This window comes from Marmota monax, unplaced genomic scaffold, assembly GCF_021218885.2.
Source record: "Marmota monax isolate L192 unplaced genomic scaffold, Marmota_monax_Labrador192_F-V1.1 WCK01_AAM20220418_F8-fsc00126, whole genome shotgun sequence".
Classification (NCBI taxonomy): domain Eukaryota; kingdom Metazoa; phylum Chordata; class Mammalia; order Rodentia; family Sciuridae; genus Marmota; species Marmota monax.
The window spans coordinates 2394502-2413992 of record NW_026695245.1 but is presented as its reverse complement, the minus strand read 5'-3'; the positions used below and the strand labels follow the sequence as shown (position 1 = coordinate 2413992).

The following is a 19491-nucleotide window of genomic DNA, read 5'->3' as shown; positions in this document are numbered from 1 at the left end:
GGCTCATGATATAATAAGAATAAAACTTAAATCAAAATTAAGTCTTAAGACACTCCATGACATTTTAACAAAAGCATTAAGGTAAAAGATGCTACTATCAAATACAGTCTCTTGGAGACAGGCTCGACATATTTCTGATGAATTAAGAAACTTCATGGGGGACTCCATATTGGTTATGCTATTTTAGAGACATATTCTCACTTTGTACATATTCTAAAATGCTACCACAACCAAACTCACTTTTCAACAGTTGTTCTTACAACTCTACTCTACTTGATTCTTTTCAAGTGGCTCACCAAGTGACCTAATGTGAAGTCAATTCTTTAAAATTTTCTGGTTAGCAACTGACTTTATAGTTACTTTGCTTTGTACATACCTACAGCACTCTTTACATGCACTGTGCCCTGCTGGACCTCTTGAATACTCTGAGTGTCCAATTTGCTGTGACAGAATGCAAATAACTGTTGTCTGTATGAGACACCAGAATTTTAAGTCAGATTCTTTTTATCCATCAACAATTACCCACCTAGAATGCCCGGCCTTGCCCTTCCATCCCACACCTACTCCCTTTCCATTCACTTTCTAATGTTCCCTCTGGGCAGAGTTCACCTCTGGTTTCTTCCTCGAGGCCTCTCCTGCATACTCGCCATTCCCACTTCTTTGAACACTCATAGAACTTACCCCCCCATATTAGCAATTCTGGCACTTAAAGACCTGCTGCCACATCCAATTACATTTTCAAGTGCATATGTTTTGTTCCCCAAGTGTGCAGTAAGATCCTAAAAAATAGGTTCACATGTCTTTTTATACCCTTACAACATTCAACAGAAAATGTGAATAGAGTAAAACACACAAATACTGGCACATTAAATATGTTGCTTTAATATGACTGCAAAAACAGTCAACTGTCCTTTTGGTCATAGTGGCAGAAATGCATTCCTTTAGGCCCTTTTCCCCCTAGAAAACAGAAGTACATACATATCTCCAATATTTAAATGAATTTACTCAGGCCAGATCATTTTCTAAGCCACTGATCATCTGAACCACCATTATAGCTAGACACATTCCTTGACATGTAAGCTTGCCTTCTGAAAGTGAGGTATGAATATTTTAAACTGCACTAAATGAAAATTAATATGTTTTATTTTTTGAGCTAATCCATAAAACTAGAGAGAAATCTTTTAAAGTCATCCCAAAAGCTGCACAGGGGAATTCTGTGCCACTAAATAAGTAAGCTACAAGTATAAAAAAAGTTCAATGGTATCCATTGCACAATGATCTTCTTACACACCTCATAGTACATGCTAAAGAACTGATATCAGACCTTTACTTTTTAAATATTGTATACAGTATGAAGTCAGAATAAAGTATTATAGAGAAACAGGGCCTCTTCTTTATCCCCAATCATGACTCTCTCTGTCCTTTATACATCTAAACGTCAAGGCCTTCTTAAAAAGGCAATAAACACATGTAACCAAACCAATTCTCATTTCCTCCATTGGCTGCATTCTTCGGCATCAAGCACACACATTATTTGCTCTTGAATTTTAAAAGGGGAGAATTTTAACACAAAATTCTCATACTAACTCTTTCAAAATATTCAAGGATCCTAGAAGACATTCAGACCTGGAATTTGACTCATGTGAGTTCTTTTAAAAGAATCACTATCATCTTTAACAATACCAATAACACTAACACGGATAATACTAGCCATACTTAATGTTCCTCATGTCCTTTCACTATGTGCCACGCGTCTTACTAGGCTGACACATCTACTATCTCATTTGACCAATGTAGTAGGCAATATTAGCACCTTTCTTTATTATCCCTACTTTAGAGATATGGAAATTTTAAATTAAAAAAATCTAAGTCATCAGCCTAAGGGCACATGGCTAGAACTGAGATTTGTATTGTAGTGGGCCAGTTGCCAAAGCCCACCCCTCTATTCATTACACTGACATCTCTACTAGTCCCATTAACCACACAACACTTTTTACTCATTTTAACATTTTGAAGTTTTGTTAATTCATTTCTCCTTTAGAAGCTTGGTAAGAATTAATTACTACTGAATGATTACATTGATTTTTTTAAGCTAATGGAATTTTTAATGAAAATAATACTACGGGAGATGATGGGAATCTGCAAGTCTGAAGATCAGCCATAAAAGCAGCCTGTTAAGACTCACAAGATGGTCACAGATTCCAAGCAATGAACAGTAAAATTAAATCTGCTGATAATTTCTTTGGGGGGAGGTGAGGAAGAAGGTGCAGTGGTTGGTGGGATAACTAGTAATTCCTTAACAATGAGATTTCCTATAGAGACAGAAAATCAAAAATAAAAATACAATCCACTGTTTTAATCCTATGAAAATAAAAGCATGCTTCTTAAAATCCATTTGCTGCATTCCAATGAGACACTGAACCTCCTATGTTGAGATTCCCATCTTTAAAGAGAAGAACACTAGCTAGCCTAGTGCTCCAAACATCTTGTATTTACAGACAAGACTAGATCATTTCCACTCACTGTAATAATCTCATCTACAAGAATCCTTATGTACAGTAACCAAAATTTAAGTGGTAATCAACTTAAGCAGAGATCTTTCATTAAAAGAAAATGAAATCAGAAACAGTAATACAAAAATGGGGATAAGGTGGGAAAGATACTTAGATAATTCACAAATGCAAACTATATCGCAATTCAAGAAAAGAGGAACTATGCTAAGTGGACAAATGTATACCTTTGGGTTCTACCCTAAGGATACAATTGCTGCTTTAAACAATTCTAGACAGAAAAGTATCTCAATATTAACACAAGTAAAAAATGAAGCCATCATCACTAACTTGCAACCCTCTTCTTTCTCATCCATGTCAGGAATGCAGAGACCCCAGATTTGTCTTGGGTCTTTCCCTTGTTCTCAGGTTCCACGGTCGTCAATCACTACCTCTGGATGATTCTACCTCCTAAATAGTTATTGTTTGACCCTCCTCCATCCTAAACCCTCCTCCATTCAAAACCACCACCCTGGTTTTGTCCCCATCCTTTCTTAGTAGTACAATTGCAAGAGCTTCCTATTTGGAATCTTTTCCCAGCCATGTTCCTCCACGAAGGTACTGTGCACAATATCACCCAATGTATACATGTATTCACCCTCCTGCACAAAACTTTCAGTGTCTACCTATAGCTTAAAATAGTAATTATCAAACATTCTCAAGCTTCTCAATTCAATATTTAAATAAAATCTGACTGGAACATCCAGTATGTAAAACCATTCCAACTTGGAATGTTCCGGTTGCACCTCTACCTGGCTGATATCTCTGAGGTTCCCCAGCGCAATCTAAAGAGTATAGGCTATAGAATCAAATTTAGGTTCTTAGTATAACCCTTCATTGCCACCCTACCTTTCCTTCCTAGTTTTTTGTAGTAACCAGCATTGATATGGCCCTAATGCCTCCCACCTCCTGGTAATTCTTTCTTACATCATACAAGAGTTGACCTGCATGACCAATACAATATGGAAGAGGTAATGATATGCCATTTCCAAGACAGAGAAAATAAAAGATACAGGAGCTTCTTTCCTGGAGTGGGTGGGTATGTGGGAATCTCCACACACTCACACCATTACTTCTTTCCATGGAAAGTGAGTTGTCATGTCATCAGCTACCCGCCAGAGAGGCCCATGTAGTAAAGACTCCAGTCAGATCTCTGGTCAGAAGCCATGAAACTGAGCTCAGAGTGAGATCCTCCAGCCCCATTCAAGGCTTCAGATGATTCCAGCCCCGACCTACACCTTGCCTGCAACCTTATAAGGATCCCTGACTGAGAATTTCTAAGTAAACTGCTCCCAAATTCCTGACCCACAAATACTCTGAGATAATACATGGTGGCTGTTTCAAGTCAAAAAGTTGTGGATCCATTGTTCACAACAACAGAAAACTAGTACACTCCTATTCTCTCACAATTCCCTATCTCACACTTTTTCCTCTAGCTGGGAGTTGCCCAGCGACACTGTGGTGTTTCATACCTCTCTCCTATTCTTTCTCTTCTGTCAAGCTTAAATGTCTCCCCATTTCTTGCTAATTCTTGAGCATCTCTAAAGGCACCTGCTCTAAGAAGCCATCTCGGAAGCCCATGTTAGACTCAGTGACCTCCCAACCTCTTTCTATTGGAAAATCCTGAGCCCTTAGCACTGTATTCCCAGAACTTACTGGTGTCTTAGTCAGCTGTCTGTCACTGTAACAATTACTTCAGATGAGCAACTTATAAATAGGAAAGGTTTGTTTCGGTTCATGGTTTTAGAGGTTCCAGACCACGATTAAGCAAAAATGTCACTCCATACCAAGACCTGGCAGAAGGGTGGGGTGCCAGTTGGTAATGGAAAGGAGTGTATTGGAGAACGAAACTGCTCACTTCATGGCCAGGAAGCAAAAAAGATCAAGGAAGGGCCTGAGGTCCCATAATCCCCTTCAAGGGCATGCCCCCCAAATGATCTAAAGACTTCTTACTAGTCCCCACCTCTCAAAGTTTAGAGTATCTCCCAGTAGTGCCACCCCAGGTACCAAGACATTCGCTCATGGGCCTTAGGAGACATTCCAGATCCAGACTCTAGTACTGGACAAAGAATAGGATTCTGACAAATATTTGTTGAACTGCATTTCTGATACATGCACAGTGGTATATGGGAAATCACACTGCTGGGAGGTGCTATTCATTTCACTAATTGTGGGGGTTCCTCTTAGTGTAGCAAGAGATGGTGTGTCATACATGTCACTCCATACCAAGTCAAGCTGCAGCATCTGATTATGTAACAACATTCATATTAATAAGCAATTTATAGTTCTAAACTGGTATTTGCAAGAGGAAAACTAGTATTATTGCCTATAAGTCCACCTTATGTGAGTAACAACTGATAAAAATTAAGGCAGAGCACAGTTTTTTGCTCTTTTTCTTGGCTCTGGGTCAAATGAACTGCAAAGGGCAGGCAGTTTGCTTGAGGAATAATAAAGGAAGGAGGTGTAAATAAAGTGGGGTGGGGAATGTGTTTTTCTGTGTTGCTTGATAACCATCATTTCAGGCCAACTAGCAAAACAGGATCAATAACTCCAGAAGAAGCCCCACTTAGGTTTCCCTAGGTCAAAGAGGGTGATGGTAAGAAATGAGATGATTGTATTCTTTCTCACAATACAGAGGTACTTCGGTGGAAAAAAAAATAACAAAAGGAAAGAACAAATCAGTAAGCTAGGGCTTGTACTCTGAAAATAAAGCCCTAGAAAAGAAAGAAAAGCAAAAACATGGTGGTGAGGAAAGGGGAGTATTAAATTATATTTCCCCTCAGATAAAATTTTAAAGCAGGATAATATAAACTATTTAATATAAAATATCAAACCAGCTTACACAGCCTTAGGATAAGCAAGATACAACACTGGTAAAAAGTACATACTTAAAAATAATAAGCATGATAGATTTGACAGATTTCTTTTTTTAAAAAATTACCAAAGCATTCTCAAGACTCTGTCAACCAGATAATTTAATTATAATGGGGAATATTTTATAAGTTAGACTATAAAAAGTATAGTTTAAAAGCAATATGAGTAATAAACATATATGCTTTAAATAATTAATAAATTAAACATAAAATTGTTTTATTGATACAACCAGAACAAAACCTTTAGTGTTTGAAGGTGTAATAGCCCAATTTCTAAAAGTGTATTTATTATTTGTACAACATTTGAACAATGATTAACTTTTCTATACCAAGCCTATTCTGCAAGAATTATAAAGATGGGCAAATTGGTAGCTGCTCAACATTTATTTTCTGCTTTTCTAATCAGCTTCTAGTTCTCAAAAGACCTGAATATCTACCCTCTGTTCCAATGTCTCCTGCATCAAAAATCCAAGAGCTCTGAGGTCTCTGAAACAGGCAACTCTAAGAAGCCCCATAAGATGGACCAACCTTTATTACATAAACTGAAATGAAAATGAACGTTTATCAAAATCAATCGGAATTTTTACTTGGAATTGCCTATTGCATGCATCCGACTATTAATTATGCATTTAAGGATGGAAGTTCATAAAGCTCACCACCCCAATTATCCTCATGGACATTTTTATTTAGTCACCAGGGGGAGCTAATACTGCTCTGTGGGGAGGTAGAGTCCCAAGGATCAGATTTTTTTTTTTTAAGGAAAAATAGATGTGGCAATAAATATAATTCAAATATGATCCACAGTGTCTAAAAGGTAAGTATATCCTACATGCAAAAAAAATAGGTATATGTCATTTTGTTGTTGTTAAACAAAGAAGTTAGAAAAAAATAGGAAAGCCATCAATAGAGCCCTGCTGTGCTTAATGGAGGACATGTAGGAACCCAGTCATTTATGGTTGTCTTTAGTCTTACTCACCATCCTGATTTTGCACATTTGCCCATTTGTTGCACTGACCCTGTTATTTTCTTGGTTTGAAGTACTACTGTGATTCTATATTCTAACAGCTAATCATTTACCCAAAAATATCCCACATAATTACATCATAATTATATTGAAACAAATGTTTCTTTACCCTTTTGCTTTCAAATATTCCCTTCTGTTCCAGATATATTTTTTAGCACTTTTAATGTGTGTTCAAAGAGTTCTACCCAATAATCTACTTAAATTCATCCAACAATTCACCCAGGAGACTCAATTCCTTTAAACTATGAGAAGCTCCAGTTGGAACAAAGAGGGGGAAAGGTTTCAGAGTTTGTGGAATAATCACCTCTAATCGATCAATTTCCCCTGAAGGTAAAGCCGAAAGAAAGGAGGAGTGAAGAGTTCCAGTCCAATTCCTTGAAGTTTAAAGGAACTAAGCCCTGAGGCACAGTGTAGAATGATTCTGGCCTTCCCCTCCCAAGACCTATTAAGAGGTCATAGATCTTTGTGACATTGCTGCCATTCCCTAAAGACAAGATCCCCAGCCATAGGCTTAGCACAAAGAGAAGGGTGAGGAAATAGTCTACTTTCAACAGCTTCTTTAGCAACCCCACTACCTTAAAAAGGAAGTAGCTATCAGTTCAGCATCTTAAGAGTAATATATATATATATATATATATATATATATATATATATATATATATAAAAGAGTGCAGTCAGGTAAAAATTTAAAAAATTCAACACTGTAGTTTTATCATGTTGAATTTCACATTTGAGAACAGGCTAAGTGTGGAAGAGCGCTTATGTGCACACAACTGTGTCCAAATAGCTAAACATTGCCCTGCTTACAAGGTAGGCTGAATGGTCTCAGAAGGCCTAAGAAATAGTGGGTCTCTTTAATTCATCTTCCCCACAAAAGAGACCCCACTGTTTCCACATCCCAAATACAGCTCTTCATTTATAATTTTTACACTCTCCACAGGGACAAACTGACAGCTTTAATTACCATAAATGACCATCAAGGACATGGTTGAAATTCTTGAATATATTCTCCCATGGTTTGTGTTCTTGACATTTTATTTGCAATTTTTGGCAACTGAATCCTGAAACCACACAATTAGATACTTTTATATTCGTGATTGACTATACAACTAAGGCAAAATAATTTCTCTAAAATTGTTGTGATTTTACAGATAACCAAAGGTAAATTTTCTGTGGCACAGATAATAATGTTAGTTTTCTTATTAAATTCTATTCCTTTTTAATACTAATTTTATAAAACTCAAAGTAATCAAAGAATACATCACATGTGAATATAGTTAAAACCTATAAAGGATATTCTCCACTTAGGTTTTTCTTATAAAAAAAAAATGGAGTGAATGCACCCATTCATTTTCTATTTCAGGAGATTTTATCCTTCAGGAACTTTCCATTTATACTCAGTAGCTATCTTGTGATTTATAAGTTATTAAAGCAGACTGAGAGAAAAAGTACCTAATTAAAAGATGGACATCAAAAATATAGATAAATATTTCTTTAAGATACCCTTTTAATATTTAAATCATTTAGTTATGATAAACTAATAAGTGTAATAGCTCATCATTCGTAATGAAAAAACAGAACTCTCCAGTACAGCACTTTTATAAATCCCAATTACTTTACCCAAAAGCATTCAAAGAGCTTTGAGAAAATAATGAACCTAAAAATGATTATTCTACATCCACATTTTAGTAGAGCATTTCACAAGTATACAAAAAGAAAAATAGCAGGCCAGGTACCAACATTAAGAAATTCTGTTACAGCAAAATCACTGTGGAAATAATAAAGCTTTTATAGCAGGCAATGCTTGAACTGACCCCTTTCTCCAAGCTGGAAAAGGGAGATCATTCAGTTGACAACTCAGAGGTTAAAACCAATTATGGGAGATTACTCTTCCTCGGTAAATGCATAGAAAAACTTAGTCATAACCCTGGGAGATGAAGATACTGACACACCCAGCCCTTTCTCTAAAACTTAGAGCAGCAGAGATTTGGTGAATTAACTGATAGACAAAAGCAGTGATCTCTGAAAAATAGGGTACATTATCATAGGGTAGATAGGATATTCTGAATATTTAGCAACTAATCAGAAAGGGGTCATACATAGGCATCCCAATACAAATCAGACCTTCCTCCTGAGGGCAGATAAATACTGCTCCAGGTAGCTAGTGTCCTCACTTTCTGAATCACTTATATCATATCTCCTAATAGTGCTGTGAACCATGCCCCACAAAATTATTCAGGGATAATCCCATGTAATTTTAAGTAATCTCATTCACACAAAATCCTCAAATTTCGACAATGATTTTAAAAGTTTTCTGCAAGAAAATTGCAGGACATTGGCAGTCAAGCACAAGTAATCAACAAGAAAATGACACATCTAGTTCTTTTACTTCTAGTAAAAGCTCTTTGTTAACCATAGTTTGAAAGAGGGAACAAAACGGATTAATTTAATCAGAGCTGACCTAAAGTTTGCAAACAAAATTGAGATTATCAGGAAAGTTATTTAAATATGGGCTTAAATCCACTACTGACATAGATACACCTTGTGGAGAAATACATCACAAGTTCTCTCTTTGCTGGTTTTGGGAGATATCTTTTTCAATTCTAACAGTCATTAAAATGAATTTTAAAAATAAATGAAAGATCAAAATAACAAAATTATTTAAAACCTGTGTACAGCTCATCTTTACCTAATTTTTCTTTCCTTTTTAATGCCATACAATACCTATATCTATATAATGAATTAATAAATACATATTATGAAAGTGCATGCCAAATTTTTTATCAAAAGTATTTAGAAGCCATCAATTTAAAAACTAAGATTCATGAGGCAAATGGGCTAGGAAATGGGATCTATAAAGGCCATGAAACTGTATTTGGGAGGCTTAGAGAGAGATGGAAAATGAAGTAAGCTAACACTTAGAAATATTTTAGGAAGAACCCAAAGAATTCATCAAATTGAAGAGAAATGGTGAAGTGACATTGATAGTACTTAATTAATATGGAAATAATTAATATGTAAATTATTAATAAAATATGAATAATGAATTAATATAGAAGTTAATATATAAATCTCCAAATACAACTTATAATGCCTTAAGCCTAATATAAACTAAAAATATCAAAATATCACATTTATTTCATGTAATTTATTTCAACTAATAATGATAAGAAAAACAGCAAAAATAAGCTCTAAAAGCAGTTTCAATATGCTTCTACAAAAATGTTACTTCAAGCCAGTGCATTGGTGCACACCTATAATCCCAGCAGCTCAGGAGGCTGAGGCAGAAGAATCACAAGTTCAAGGCCAGCCTCAGCAATTTAGTGAGGCCCTAACAACTCAGGGAGAGAGACCCTGTCTTAAAATAAAAAGAGAGCTGGGGATGTGGCTCAGTGGTTAAGCACCCCTGGATTTATTATAATCCCTAGTACAAAAAAAAAAAAAAAAACACTTCATTCTGTAACACATTTATTTCTCATATTCCCACTGCCAACAGAACTAGCTATCAGAGTACTACTGTCCAGTGGAACCAACTGGCCTTTAATTTACCACAACCATACAACAAATATATACTTGCTTTCACTTTTTAAAAAAATTATTTGGCTAAAAAATAATAATGATCATAATATTGCAAACATCTTAAGATTTCAATTCATAAAAAAAAAATGTGAAGCTTCCAGGCAGTATCCTAACTTTCAAAATGAATTTAGTGAACATACTACTCTATATTGATGTACAGCATTCACTCATCAAATCTGTTCATTTTCCTCAAAAACACAAATTATCACGGAAATATTTGTAAATTTTGTAAAAAAAAGAAAAAGAAAAGACATGAATTTGTTTAGGGCTTTATAAATCTGATCTGCAAATACATTCCCCCAAACAAGGGCAGATTTACTACCACTTCCACCTACCCAACATCAATAGTACGGTGGGCAGTGGGTTAAAACTAATACAACACCATTTAGTGTTTTCTGCATTTACACCCAAGCAATTCACATTAATGATGTGAAAGAACACTTAACAGACAACTCAAGTTTTCAAATTAGCAGGAGAGAGAGAAAAATGACTCAGAACAAGCATCCTGCATTACTAAACGCACTTTACACATTTATCCTGTTAAGTGTAGCTTAGTTTTGATGATTTACAATCTGGGTTCTTACTCAGTTTTGTAAGCATAATAAAGTCTCAGTAATCTCAGCCTTCCCCATAGCACCCTGCTATTAAATCTTTGTTGAGAAGTGTGATGAGACCCCTCTGGCTTCTAGCCCTCCCCACCCCCTGAGGGAATTGGCAAGAAATGATAGGGTTTGTGGATTAGTAAAATGAGAGGTTCTCTGTGCTTTTCCTTCTTTAAATATATATTTTGATAATCTGTCTTCTGCATCGGAGAGTCCCAACAGCATTAGAGTGTTGATTCCCCTCCTTTCCCAGCCTCCAGGAAAAAGACAGTAAGGCCGGGGCCAGGCAGGTGGTTTCCATCCACAGCTACAACTGAAGAGTGGGATTTAATTTTTTCCTTCACCTTTCCCCTCATTCCTTCAAGCAAGGACAAGATGCAATCTATTTACACGTGCTGGATTGTGGACTAGAGGAAAACTGTACCATGAGACAAAGATGACAGAACTCATCTGCAAGTTACCTTGTCCCCTGCTAGCTTTAGGGGTTATTTTGTCCTTTCTGATATCAAGGATGCTTGTCCAGAACAGTATTCACATTCCAGAATACCCCTCAGAGATAGACTCCATGAACTATGTGAGTGACATCCTCACTCTCTATTCTTACAACCCTTGCTGGATCCTGTCTATACTTATATTGACTCATGATCTGGAATAGTCCTAATCTTCAAATTGACTTTCAAGACTGAGACTAGAATTGACTATCTTATTCTACATTTGACCTTCATCTTCCAAGGCCTAGCTTGGTCATTTGGCAAGATTGTCCCAGGATTTCAAGTTTTCTGGTGTGAAATAAATCTGTTTTCCTTGAGTCAGACTCTAGAAGGAATGTGCACCATCCCTGGGGAGAAAAGTCACCAAATGATTAGCTCTGAAGTTACCAAGAGGAAGAACCCAGGCAGGGTTTCTGTGGCCTTCTCAGAGCAGAACCACACTGAGTAACCCCACAGGCATCAGACAATGGAATACCTGTTTTCTGTTATTTGCAAATCAACCAGTTGCAAGGCTTCTTTCTCTTCAAATTCTACTCTATAATTAACCATCCAGTTCTCAGAATTCCCTCTTTCTTCATACGAATTATTCTCAAACTGAGTAAAGTCAAACATCTAGGTAAAAAATTACAAGATTAACAGAAGGGAAGCCACAAGGATCAAAGAATGTGATGAAAAACTGTGGAAGAGTCTATGACACGTCGGGGGATATAGCTCAGTGGTAGAGAATGTGCTTAGTATTCATGAGGCCCTGGGCCCCATCCCTAGCACTACAAAAAAAAAAAAAAAAAGTCTATGAAACACACAGGGAGAAAGACTGAGGAGGAATATGAGGAAGTTAAGAGTCTTAGAGAGTGTACAGGAACCAGAGGCAAATTTACAAAGATACAAATGGGCCAGATAAAGGTAGAAGGAATGGAAAGAACAATAAAATATAGAAAGAATAAAATCAAGGGAGGGGGAGAAAACAAATACAAAAAGGCCCTCCTTTGATAAATATAGCATCTAGTCAGTTGAAAGGAAAAAGAGAAAACAAAACCAGTACCAAGACAGTAAACTGAAACAGGAGGCAGCAAATGCCGGGAGCCAGTCCTGTCCAACCTGCTTCCACTAAGAAGGTATGAACCAAAAAGAAGGCAGACAACTCCTGACTTTTTTTTTTTTTTTACCTGAGATTGAACTCAGGGGCACTCAATTGCTGAGCCACATCCCCCAGCCCTATTTTGTATTTTATTTAGAGACAAGTTCTTATTTAGCGCCTCGCTTTTGCTGAGGCTGGTGTCACATTCTCGATCCTCCTGCCTCAGCCTTCCAAGCCGCTGGGATTACAGGTGCATCTCCTGACGTTTTTCAAATTAAAATACGTCCAAGTGTCCTTCGTCTTTTCCAGATCAGAATTCCTCAGCCAATTTAAATTTCAACTTTAACACCTTCAACAAATGTGAACAACTCCCAGTTTTCTCCCTGCCCCCAGCCTTTTTGCTCTCTCCCCACCTTCCACTTTGGCTTTGCCTCCTGAATCTATCTTCACCCCCAAAATCATCCTGAATAACAGCAAACAGGCTCCAGGCTCTTCAGATCCACTCTTTCCTGACGTGTTGTCTTTGTTTGCCTACATTTGGTTAAAATGTGATGGTTATGTGAGCACAGGACAGCTGCCCTGCTTTTAGAAAGCTTAAAAATAAAAATAAACCAAATATTTTATTGGGTATTTTTTAAGAAAACAATTATTACCCCATAAATGTTACCTTCACCCCACTATGTGCAGAAAATCCTACTTTTACTGCACAGATGTTATGTAAGTTGTATGAGACAGAAATAACGCCTCTCGCTTCTGTTCTACTTCCTAGGGCTGAAGAGAGAATGCTGAGGTGGGCACTCCACAAAAAGTAAGCACTAAATGGAACTTGAAGTTTGGTTTTATTAAATTATTTGAATCTTAACATAGCCTAAGGCTGAGGGTATAGCTCACCTAGCATGTATGGGGTCCTGGGTTCTAGTCCCAGTACCACAAAATTTAATAAATTAACAAAAATAAAAAATAAAGTAACCCTAAACATAAGAAAAGACCTATACTTCCCTTGGATAAGATTTCTTGCTAGCTTAGTGTACACTGAGCAGGTCACTTGGGTTCACAGGCCCTAGTTCCTATGACTTGACCCTAACATGAGTGTTGATTCTACCTTAGTAAAGCTCCTTTAAAGTCCCGGCCAGCCCAATTAAGGAAAACTGTACCATGAGACAAAGAATATCTTATTAATCTGCAGTTAATAGAGTTTTTTCAATAATACATTTTGATGAAAGCAGGCGTTAAATCAAGTCAATTAAATGTGTGTGAGTCAGAAAATGTAAATATCCACAAAGAATATCAATACATACCCAACAGGATGCCAACATTTAACAGATGGACAATGTAGCGAGGACATACAAGCACTAGAACTCTGACATACTGCTGGAGAGGGTGTAAAAGGTTACAACCATTTTGGGAATGGGTTTGGAAGTTTTTCATACAGACAAAAGTATCCTACCCCCATTCACTCTCTCAGAGACTCAGCAATTCTACACCTATGTTCTCAATCCAAGAGAAATAAAATACATGTCCACAAAAATATCTATATAAAAACTTGATTCATAATAGCCAAAAACTAAAAATAACCAAAATGTCCATCAACAAGAGAACAGAAAACAAACTGGCAAATTCATAAAAGAGCAGTAGTAGTATTCATTCATGCTGAATACTACTCAACAAGAAAAAGCCACATACTACTATGCCAAACAGAGTAACACATGCCCGTAATCCCAGATACTTGGGAGGCTGAGATGGGAGGATCTGGAGTATGAGGCTGGCCTGGGCAACTATGCAAGAATTGGTCTCCAAACAAAAAGAAAAAGATACTATGTAGATACACAACAACATGAAGAAATCTCACTGACATGCCAAAACAAAGAAGCTGGGAAAGAAATCACAGTTTATGATCCCATGTATAACAGGTAAAACAAATCTATGGCTTAAGAACTTAGAAACTGGTTAGTTCTGATGCAGAATTATTGATCAGTGAGGAATATGTGGAAACTTCTAGGATGTAAAAAAATTATATCTAAAAAGAAATGTGTGACATGGGTTTATGCATTTTGCCAAAGTTCATTGTTACATACTTATTATTAATTTCACTAAATGTGGCATTAAAATTTATAGCATTTCAAATTATAAACAATATTGAACTCTAGTAGCTGGTTTGCTTTCTTTGGTTGTATGAGTTAGCAATTTTGAAACTACTTACTGTGTATTCTAGGTTCTAGCAAATGACTAAACATTTGGAAGATGATGGCAATCAGGTTTTTGTCTATTAAAGAAGGCAGATTCCAATATAGAAGAGAAATAGACTAGGTATGATGTATCCAAGATATTGGATTGGATTGGAGATATCAATATGAACACAGGGCAGAAATACGCGTGTGTATATACTTACACATGTGTAAATATTGCCAACTATATTATGTGTATATTATATGTCTTATATTAATTATGCACATACATTTTCTAGTTCTGCTAGCTAAGAGGTCCATAGACAATGGTATACTTGTAGCAATGAGTGCATTAATAAAGTACTCATATCTTTACATATAACTACCTTGTCTTCTTAAATGAACCAGGGCTCCATAAATAAACAAACAAAGAAAACAAAACAAATCATTTTTTTAAGGGCTGATCACAGAACAAGGACAAGAAAGAAAAAAAAAACACATGATGACCTAAAGCATTTGTTAAATAATGGGGGAAACTTTAAACAGACATAGGATCCAGTTTGAATGTACACCCACTGACAAAGACTAGAGCAAGAATCAAAATATTGATACTAATGAATTATGACCTACTGAATCAATAAAAATGCAAGATTCCACAGTGATATGAATAAATTAAGAACAAATGAATAAGAAAGAAAATTGCAGCAGGCCAACTAACAACAGAAATCATGGAATTACAAATGGATACGAAAAATGTGGGTGAAAGCTTTATGAAGTTTGGGATATTTATATAGCATCAAAGTATGTTCCCATAAAGTATCTTTGCGCTGTATACAAAGGGAATGGTAACTTGACATTGGAGAAGGTTGGCAGACACCACTTAAACAAGTATTCAGGGTTAACATTACCAACTTTGGAAAAAACCAACATCATGTACTTCCTGCTGTACTAAGGAGACGGAATCACTTTGGTGTCCCTGTTACAAGTATATAACCTGAATATAATAATGAAGAGACATCAGGCAACAAACTGATAGGTATTCTAGAAAGTAAATGCAGGTGTTCTTCAAAAATGCCCTGATTAAGAAAGACAAAGAAAGGCTAAGAGGCTATTCCAGATTAAATGACATTTTATTGTCATGCATAATTCCAAATCCTGCATAAGTGGGAATAAACCATCAAGGACACGTTCAGACATAATTTAATTTCACTTAATACTTAAACTTAAATATAATTTGTAGATTAAACAATAGTATCTATCAGTGTTAAACATGAAACTTCCTTGATTTTGGTAAATATACTGCAGTGATATAGGTTAATGTATCTGTTCATAGGAAATACAAAGGATGAACTTGTGGAAGTAGGGAAGATATCTTGAACCTTTCTTCAACTGATAACAAAAGAAAGGGAGGAGAGAAAGGAGGGAGAGGGAGAAGTCTATAAATGGAAAATGAGACAAAAGGTAAGTAATTGCTGAACCCGATAAATAATATAAGTGAATAATATTATTTATATAAGTCTTTACAGTTAGCATTTATATCAAAATAAGTTACCCCCACAAAAAAATACATAAGCTCTACTAAAAATATTTACATGGCCAATATGTATTATTCCAAAAAAATTATAATGAACTTTTCAAAAGGAATATTCCATGATATTATAAACTTGCTCACTATAATTCCTTCTTGAAGAGCCAAGCGGAGGAGTGGTACACATATACATTATAGCCACAATACATGTTAATAAAGGATCCTATTTAACTGGACTTAATTCCAATATTTCCACAATAATCTGTTCAGGAACCTTGTTAAAATGGAATACCCATTAAAATCTTAACAAAAATATATCTGTGAAAAAAAGTTGGAGAACCATTTGTCTAGTAAATTCACTTCCTATACACAGTTAATTGAAGAAAGATCTGTGCTAGGAAAATAAGAGACAGACAGACAGACAGACACACACACACACACACACACAGTGATCTCAACTTCAAATAAGAAGACAAAAACAAGTATAAAAAATAGATATCTATCTAACAATCTCACCCAAGGACAGAAGCATACTTGTAGGCTATCCAGTCATCCTCTTGGTATCCATTTGGTTCTAGGACCCCCCCCCCCACCAACACAGAGGATATTAAAGCTCATGGACGTTCAGTCTCTTATAAGAAATGGCATAGAATTTACAGAATAATTTGCATAGAATTATCTACACACATCTTCCTGCATACTTTAAATCATCTCTATTACTTATAATACCTAATACAATGCATATGATTCATAAAGAGTTGTTATACTGTATTATGGAGGGAAGAATAACAAAAGTCTGAACTTGATCAGGACAGATGCTTTTTGTTTTCTCAAGTATTTTTGTTCTATACTTCATTAAATTGATGGATGCAGAATCCAAGGCAATGATTTTTAAAGAGGGTTGATATTCAACAAATTGAATTTCAGTTTCATTTAGTCATTACATCGAACATACTGTTCTTCATGCGATTCTAAACCTGACTCTTCCAATGAACTGCATATCAGAAAGCCTGCAGACCTTAGTAAGTACCTGCTATAGGCCAAGCACTATGCTAGACTCAGAAAATGCAGCAATGAATACATTTCCAGCTGGCCATGAGTTCTCAGTCCAATGAGGGAGTTAGAAAAGTGAACCCATTCAGTGAAGACTGTGGTATCAAGGGCTGAGGACATAGCCTAGTCGTAATGTGCTCACATGTGTGAAACTATGAGTTCAATTTCTAGCACCAAAAAATAAGCCTAAGTGTCAGATTTTATGGAGACACAAATTCAGACAGAGAGGGACTGAGATATTTCCTCGAGGAGACAACATTGAAGCAAAATAAGCAAAGGCATGCTAAATTTCTTTAGAAAAATGTTCAAAAAGCTTTTTTAAAAACGTTATTTCAGTCATTTAATATTACATTCTTCCTGCATGGTATCACTGCATTAAAAAAAAAAAGAAAGAAAAGAAAAGAAGGTAAAAGAAAAAGAAAGCATATCCACTATCCACTAGCTATTAAAATCTAGGTGGTTGTAATTCAAAACCTAAAAAGGACTTTAATACTGGGGTTGCCTCAAATAACCATCTTGAAATTCTGGCAAAAGCACCTTTAGACTTACCTAGATTTCAAGTATAGGAGTAAAATAATTGGAAGAGAAAAATCACATAGAGGAATAAACAGAAAAAAATCAAAAATAGAACAGTCTGAGAAGACAAGAAGCGCTAAGTATTGTTTACCTGTCAGCTGACATTGATTAATCTTGTGTTCTGTGATATCGCTCAGTGATTCAAACACCTGGAGGCAACTGTCGCAGCTGTGCACAGCTTCGTCTTCCAACTCCTCCCCATCTTCCGGCCTCTTCTTACAATCTATTGCCTCTCCATCTTCAATCTTGTCTTCAAGTTTACAGTTGGGGTCTGAAAGAAAACCAAGACTGTAAGTATGGGGTTTAAAGACAGGTTCTTTTAAAGTAACATTTAATCTTCTTGCTGCCAAAAACAGAAACACCATTTTCCTTGAAGCTGCAGTAGGAGGGTTTCATTGCAGATTTTATTACAGAAGGATCAAAAGTGAACCTTCCCTAAAATTTGTCAGTTTTTGATGATTAAAGGAGTTCTTCCTTTTTCCCCACTCTGCAGCCCCTTTTCCTACCTCTCCCTTCAAATAACCTGTCCACCCATAAGATTAACTTTGTCATTTTTTTCCACAGCCTTTTAGGAGCTTTTTCTTAAAAGAGAAAGATAAATCACTTCTAAAATTAAACAGTCTCCAATGCAAAGGGGCGGGGGGAACACTGTACTTAAGAATGAACTTCTTTTCTGTTAAATATACTCTTCATGGGAAATTACCAGAATTACATAAAAGTCTAGACTAAGCTAAGCTAATTACCATAGGCACAAAATTGACCTTTACTTATAAATTGGTCAAAACACACAGCTGCTCCATTATTTGTTAGAAGGCAATAGCAAAACAAGCTGTACCACACAGAAAAACATTCTTTCAAACACAAACTCAAGTGTAAATATATCAGTATGTCTTTTGTTTTCAAAATTATGAGGAAAAAAGAAAACATAGGAAGAGCAATTATGAATCATAATCAAATCAGCAACTTGAATTGGCATTATCAATGTTGAAAAGCTAAATGTTGTGAAAACTAAATATAGTTCCATTTTAACTCTAAGAATGATACACAAACAACAGGGGAAATAAAAGGGTAAAGCATATCTAAAGCTTTTACTTAGGGCTCAATAAATACTTCTTTTGTTGTTGCTTGTGCAGCGCTGGGGACTGAACCCAGCACCTTGCATGTGAGAGGCAAGCACTGTACCCCTGAGCAACATGGCCAGCCCTCAATAAATACTTTGTATTATTTATGCTGCCCTTTGACACATTCTGGAGAAGTATCCCCGCTCCCAAACCCTGATGCCTATGATCCTCTGCGGGAACAGAGTGGAGGTGGGTAAGAGTAGAGGTGGAGAGGGAGGGAGAAAGAGTATGTCTCTCTCCAGGAGAAATTAGAATAATATAATCAGTGACTTAATTTCTGGGATACTAATTTCTAATTGTAAAAAGTTCTCCAAAGTCAGAAATAAGTTATATTTCAACTCTAACTAGAGACTTCTATTTTCTACAAGACCCTGACTAATCAATGCCGCCACAGTTACAAAAAAGTTATATCAAGATACCTAAAAAATATACAAAGCATTATCTATAGTCCTGTTTCACAATAGGACAGTAATACTAATTTTAGTATAACTATAATACATTTGATGCTTTAAATAAAAATATATTTAATATTTTAAATGTTTCATTGAATATTTGAAATGTCATGTTCAAAATTCCACACAACCAAAAACAGTCAAGTATTTTAGAGAAGAGTTCATACATGCTACCACCCTTCTTCATTCTGCTGTTTGAATGTAACACACCTCTGAACATGCTTCCAGGAACCCAACTTCTACAAGTCCCTTATACACCTTTTTCTGTGTGTGTCTGGCAGTTGTTTCAAAGTCTTTCTTTGTATCTGCAATGGACTTAACTCTATCACCACCCTTCAAGTGATTAATATGCCAAAATTAACACATTTCATCATATATAACCATCTCTCAGGTTCAGGAA

General features: G+C 36.0%; 1 protein-coding gene across 3 annotated transcripts in view; it reads right to left on the bottom strand.

The window, feature by feature from the left end:
* Positions 1 to 19491, bottom strand: part of Znf521 (zinc finger protein 521) — a 277616-nt gene that overhangs the window by 230557 nt on the left and 27568 nt on the right. For all 3 annotated transcript variants that reach the window (XM_046433475.2, XM_046433465.2, XM_058578274.1), the window contains one exon: positions 17610 to 17789. Coding sequence is in view for 2 of the 3 variants with exons in the window: in XM_046433465.2 (XP_046289421.1) it covers positions 17610 to 17789 (180 nt within the window). In the remaining variant the exon portion in view is untranslated. The remainder of the gene's footprint in view (positions 1 to 17609; positions 17790 to 19491) is intronic.